Source organism: Toxorhynchites rutilus, chromosome 2 (assembly GCF_029784135.1).
Source record: "Toxorhynchites rutilus septentrionalis strain SRP chromosome 2, ASM2978413v1, whole genome shotgun sequence".
NCBI lineage: Eukaryota > Metazoa > Arthropoda > Insecta > Diptera > Culicidae > Toxorhynchites > Toxorhynchites rutilus.
The window spans coordinates 258,790,474-258,796,473 of record NC_073745.1 but is presented as its reverse complement, the minus strand read 5'-3'; the positions used below and the strand labels follow the sequence as shown (position 1 = coordinate 258,796,473).

The following is a 6,000-nucleotide window of genomic DNA, read 5'->3' as shown; positions in this document are numbered from 1 at the left end:
ATTTATACATTTCTTTTTTTGGTAGTATAATTAGTAGGCATTCGTGAAGTCACATTTAAATATTCAAGTTCAAATATTCACACTGAAACATTTACAGTGTACCTCCACTAAGTTACAACCGAAAGTAAACTAAAAGATACTCCAGAAAGTATACTTAAGAGCTTAGATTTCCCATCCCACCTCCCTGGAGCAGGGCGAAAGCTCAATCGCCAAAGTTGTTCGTCTAAGGAGTGTCTGTTCGCGCAGCGCTTACCTTCGTGGCCTTGAGTTGGGGGGGGGGGGAATGAGAAGGTCGTATTCAAGGACGGTTAGTTGGAGCAAGATGCACACAAGGGGATGCTTTGGGGAAATTGTCTTCGGCTGAGCTTGAGCTCTGAATCGCGAGATACCCTGTGGTTTATATCTGAGGACTACAATGTTCTTCGACCATTTTGCCAAGAACTGTCCGACATCGCGGAACCATTGTGTGTTTTGTTCGCGATCGCTATTTTCGTCGTCCATTACCAGGCAATGCGGCTTCGTCAGCATTTCGGTGTACAGCTTCCGGGCTCGCGTCTTCCCCACCATGTTTTGCCTTTCGTCGCGGTTAGGAGCCTTCTGAACCTTGTATGTACGCAGGCCCTCCCGCTGCTTGGTCCGCTGGACGAATGAACTTGATAAATTCAACTTATTGGCGACATCCCGGGCCGAACTTCTCGGATCACGTCTAAACTGCTTAACTACGCGCTTGTGATCTTTTTCACTGACGGAGCATCCATTTTTGCCGTTCTTCACCTTCCGGTCGATGGTTAGGTTCTCGAAGTATCGTTTTAGTACTCTGCTGACCGTGGATTGGACGATTCCCAGCATCTTACCGATGTCCCGATGTGACAACTCCGGATTCTCGAAATGAGTGCACAGGATTAATTCACGACGCTCTTTTTCGTTCGACGACATTTTTCCAAATTTACGAAAAATTTACAGTGAAGCATGGCCAACGTGAGCTATACACTCTTATCTGATTATAAGCGAAAGCTGAAGATATAATTCCCAAAAATTAAATTTCTACAGCGTTTTTTCCGTGATGCAATTTGATGTGACACACCCTTTAAGTTTTCTTTATATAACGTGGTGCTTTGTGATTATAATTTGAATGGTTTTCAGTGTGAGCATTGTTCCTAGCATCCTAAAGAACCGCTTATTTATTAAAGCGAGAAATAAAGCGACAGGTAGTGATTCTGATGTGAGACTTATTGGCTAATTATAATTACGGTAATTTGCAAACTTTGCAAAATAGGAATATTCCTCTTGGCGAAACCCGACAAGCAAACACGTCGAAGAAAAGGCTGCGCCGTCAACATCGCGCCTTCGAAGAAACCGCTGGACAGAACCAGAAAACTACAAGGAGTGGGTGAGGAAACTTGTGTCCTCGCCGCACTCCCCAGGTACCCTGTATTGTATAGTTTTGTCCATGTGCACATGTGATGTCCCCATAGTCTAAGCAAAGTTAAATGTACAAATAAATGTAGAAATATGTAAAACCATAGTCTACCCAAATGCAGAAAGTTTTGTAGTGTTGTATAGGAGTAAAAGTCGCTATAATACATGTAATCCTGTGAACATTCAATTTATTTTTATTAAGGTTTCACGTTATCCGTGTTTCGTAGTTGATGTCTGGAGTTGTTTGTGGTCCGCCTTTGTTTCCCAGATGGCCGTGCCAGTCTGGTAATTTGTTAGAGTAACGTTGCCTGTGATGAGAAAACCCTGTAGTGGTTTTCCGTCGTATTCGGAGTGATTCTGGGTTGTTGGTGATTTTCTTGGAGCTTCCTGCGGGTGTCTTCTGTCAGCCTTCGCTGACTGGAATTCGTACAGCTCAATCGTCCCCCGATCCTTATAAAAGGACACAAATTAGGCCTGCGTGTCAGGTCTCTAGCTGGGCAACGAACGCGGCGATTGGTCCTCGAAAGAGGTGGCGCTTAAGCCAATCGCTAAAGAGAGGTCGGGTGGGAAAGTTAACTTCTTAGCCTTCTTCGAGCTGGCCGTAGGTAGCGGACCGGGTTTCAAAAGACAACCCGGATCTTTTGAAACCCGGTCCACTACAAACTGGAGAGACAAATCTCGCTCCTTCACGGCAAGTGAATTAACTTGCCTGGCGCTTAAGTGAAGGTTGTATCGCCTCCTTGTCCTCGATATCCTTCCTCCCGTTACAAAGTCATTGTTTTTATTCTGTTTTTTTTTCTCTACAGTAACGTCTCAACAACTGGAAGTCCTCTACGGGCACGAAGCATGGATGATGCTCGAAGAGGACTCGTAAGCATTAGATGTTTTCGAATGCCGAGGACTCAGAACAATATAAGATGGTGTACAGGAGAACGGAGTATGTAGATGGGGAATGAACTAAGAACCTGCGCAACTCTACGACGCACTCTGCATTGAGAAAGTCGTCAAGGCTGGATGAGTACGATGGGCGGGGTAAGATGCAAGAAGGGCTGACAGCAGGATCGCGAAGATATTGTTCGCATCGACTTCTGAAGGGAACAAGAAAAGGAGGAGCTCAGCGAGCGAGGTGGTTGTACTAGATGAAGCAGGATTTGCAAGAGTTGGTGTAGACCGGAGTTGAAGAATTGCAATCATGGATTGGGTTTGTAAGCTAACTGGTGTGAATAAATATAATTTCTCCTGTAATGTGGTATTATTAAAAATGAATAAAAAATGTTTCGAAAAACCAGTTTTCTGATTTGGCTACGCAAAATAATACAGGAATTCGAAAGTGCCTCATTTCTATACGATCTAAGCTTTAAAGTCTTTGTTATCGACAATTAGTACACCTCAAGTTGCGGTTAGTTATATCGATCGATTGGAAAAATAATCCAACAACAACAAAATTATCGTAGAAAAATCCTCTGAACCGAGCGTCGCGCCCATTGGCGCTCTGTTTTTCTGCGCTTTGTTTCGCGCCTCTCGTTCGTTGTTGGAATGCATCGTCGGTCGGCGGGTCGAAGTCAGAGGTCCGCATTTGAAGCCACACGTCAGGTTCATTCTGGCGAGGAAAATTATCAACCTTTTTTAGACGGCTGTGTGGCGAGTAGGTATGGTCCGTAGATTGAGAGCAGGAGCGAGAGAACACGCGAATCGGATGCTGGCCGTTTGCGCGTAGAAATGTATAGCGGAGAGAGAGAGTCTAAAATAAGTTTTCATTAAATTGTATAAATAACAAAATAATTTCGCTCGAACGGTTCCCTGCGGGGGAGGGGTCCGCGTTGACTAGCTGGGCGGGATGGTAGTGACGGAAGGGATTCCCTAACCGTTTGGGATCGTGGGTGGAACGATGCGTACGGGCTTGGAAAAGAGGGTAAACAGAATGAAAGCATATATAACTATACTCGATTGGCAGCCGAGCGTACCATTCTCTGTAAGTGTTGGCCGCGATCCACGTCTAAATCGATCGGTTCTGTGCTGTTCTCCGGAACTCCGTGTGACTTCCAATATCCGTGTGCGCGAGTGCTAACCCTAAGCCCCATTCACAATGTCTGCCATTGTAAGTATCGTTGAAGCGTCTACACACAATCTGCTATCTGCTCGAAAAAACCCAACCTGTTGGGAAAGGTTCAAGATTAAACTGAGGGAATATTTCATGTCGCGGTTTTTTCGTATTTGCACCTCGACGCACCTGCTGCTGTGGCGTTTAGCGAGAAGAACGCTTCATTTCGCGCTATAATCCTCCTCCGTCGAAGATCTATTAAAACGTCTACATTTAAGCGTCGAGTACGGCTCATATTTAAAACAACTATAAAATGTAGTGACCATTCGACGTCGGCCAAGATGCATCGCCACACAGACCACCGAAAAATACCTCAAAAAGTGCAGCAAAAGTGCAGCATCATTGCCGAATTGCACGGGTGTTTGTGTGTGTTAGTGTACTTGGATAATTTTGCCAAATTTTATAGTACTTTCTACCTAGCGACAGTCTAAGTGGGGATCCGATTGTGGTCCAAGCTCGAAACGGCGAACTAGAAACCCTTTTATAAAATTCTGCACAACGTGTGGCATCCTGGTCAATTCTAGTTCTAGATCCATCTCGCCAGCACAGGACTGTCGATAGAGTCGTGTAGTGTTTGGTTGCCTAGGTGCATAAAGAAACAGATAGTGTCCGCCAAGTTTCACATCCGTCAAACCGCGACCGAACCCTCAGTCACAGCCCGAAGCAGCAATGGTTAGTGTGATTTTGCCGCTAGGAAACTATTGATTCAACTTTGTTTATTCTCCTATCGGGAAGCGAAAAGCTAGCGCCTTTTCGGTCATTCGATCGATCTGTGCCACCGGCACCACCTCCAAGAAGGATAACATCGGGCCAAATCGTATGGAAGTGGCGAAGAAAGTGTTTACAGTGTTGCTTGTCTGTTATCTTCTACTGCTCAATGCTAGTGGTTGCACCGGAAAGGCTCCGGTTGGTTTCCTACCTTTATTCATTATTCACCTGCACAAAACAGCATTCCCGAGTCATTTCTATTATTATACGAACTGTTTGTGGAGGGGGCAAAATCTACTCGAATTATGCCGCGTTGCAATTATCGATGAATTATGATCGGATCTATATAGTGGTTAAAAATAGTTTCGTGAAATTAATGGTGGTGTCAACGAACATAAGCGTGTTGTGTAGTGTGGAGGGTTTTTTTATTTGCCAGGTGGCACAGAGGGATGACATATGCTCGTTCTAACAGCCTGGAGGGGAACGGAGATTAGTTTGATTTGTGGGTTAGCTGTTAGCTTCTCTAGGGTTGCCACAGACTAGAGCTGTCCAAAAATTCGTTCCATAACGAATGAATATCTGGAACATGGAGATATATGATAATGATGAATGAACAAATGTGTGCCTTGCAGTATGATGCCAAGTTTGTTTTAATATAAACTATATTTGTGGTTGGTCGTGATCTTCGATTTCAAGGAACACCCAATTGATCTTTTTTTTCTCTATTTAAGTGGATATATTCATATTCAGCCATATCCGATCGGATTTCGAGACTCGAAACTCGGAACCCACTTTCAATCGGTAATCCGTTCGACTGAAGCCTATTCGAGCATAGTAACCTTGCCTTGACACAAGATCAAAACAATTCATCCATATGGGTTTCATTCTGTCTATCAGATTATCAGGCCCGGAGGCAGCTTTAAATTGTTCAAATTTTGATAATTTTTTTTTATCTGTATTATAGTGATTTTCAACTCATTTGACTGGTTCGTCACTTTTACTTCCACTTTTTTGGAAGAATGTAGGGAGTGAGAATTGAACTCGTGACCTTTACCGTGAGAGGCATGGATGTTACCACTACGCCAGATACCTTCCATAAAAATTATTACTCGATGTTATTTTAATACTAAGAACCCTTATACTGACCCTTATTAAAATATTTTTCTACGGATTTCCTAATATTTCCGCTTAAAATGTTTCATTATAATATTAAACCATTATCAGACACGATTTTCGTTAAAAATTTTACCATTTGCCAAAAATATGTTGCTCTATTACATGGAACACATATTTGACATCTTAAGCATGGTATCCATTTATAATCTTATTTTAATAGTCATGTGTTTAAACTCCGATCGAATATTGTCCAAATCGAATCGATCGGCTTGCGTTCCGTTTGGATAATTCCGATCCGATCGGATTCAGGAATAAGGGTAATGGACTTGCTGCCGATGCCAATGTGTTCTGTTAAATCAAAAAGCTACACATACGTGTATATGTGGTTTTATGAGTACGACACATAATCCAGAAATCAGGCAGTGGAAAAAAACGATTGTCATATGTGCCAAAGAAACCTACTTCAAAAGCGCTATATGAAATATAATATTTTTTTTCGACATATAGGAGAATATGACATATTTCCATACTCATACACTCACGCATAATGGTAATAATGGATCTTGGATGCAAAGGATTTGTAATGGGGGGGTTTGTTTTCACACGTTAGTCTATTTGTGTGTTCGCCATATCTAATAGGAAGTTTGAAAATACTT

The 6,000-nt window shown here is 42.9% G+C and overlaps 1 protein-coding gene across 2 annotated transcripts in view; it reads left to right on the top strand.

Annotated features, from left to right (window-relative positions):
• The first annotated feature begins 3,363 nt into the window (after nt 1-3,363).
• The window catches only part of LOC129770075 (troponin C, isoallergen Bla g 6.0101), a 47,911-nt gene continuing 45,274 nt past the window's right edge, over nt 3,364-6,000 (top strand). The window contains exon 1 of one of the 2 annotated variants that reach the window (XM_055772697.1): nt 3,364-3,517. In XM_055772697.1, the coding sequence (XP_055628672.1) occupies nt 3,506-3,517 (12 nt within the window). In that variant the 5' untranslated portion in view covers nt 3,364-3,505. Of the gene's footprint in view, nt 3,518-3,948; nt 4,193-6,000 lie in introns of those variants that run through there. The other variant, XM_055772699.1, reaches the window with a different exon arrangement.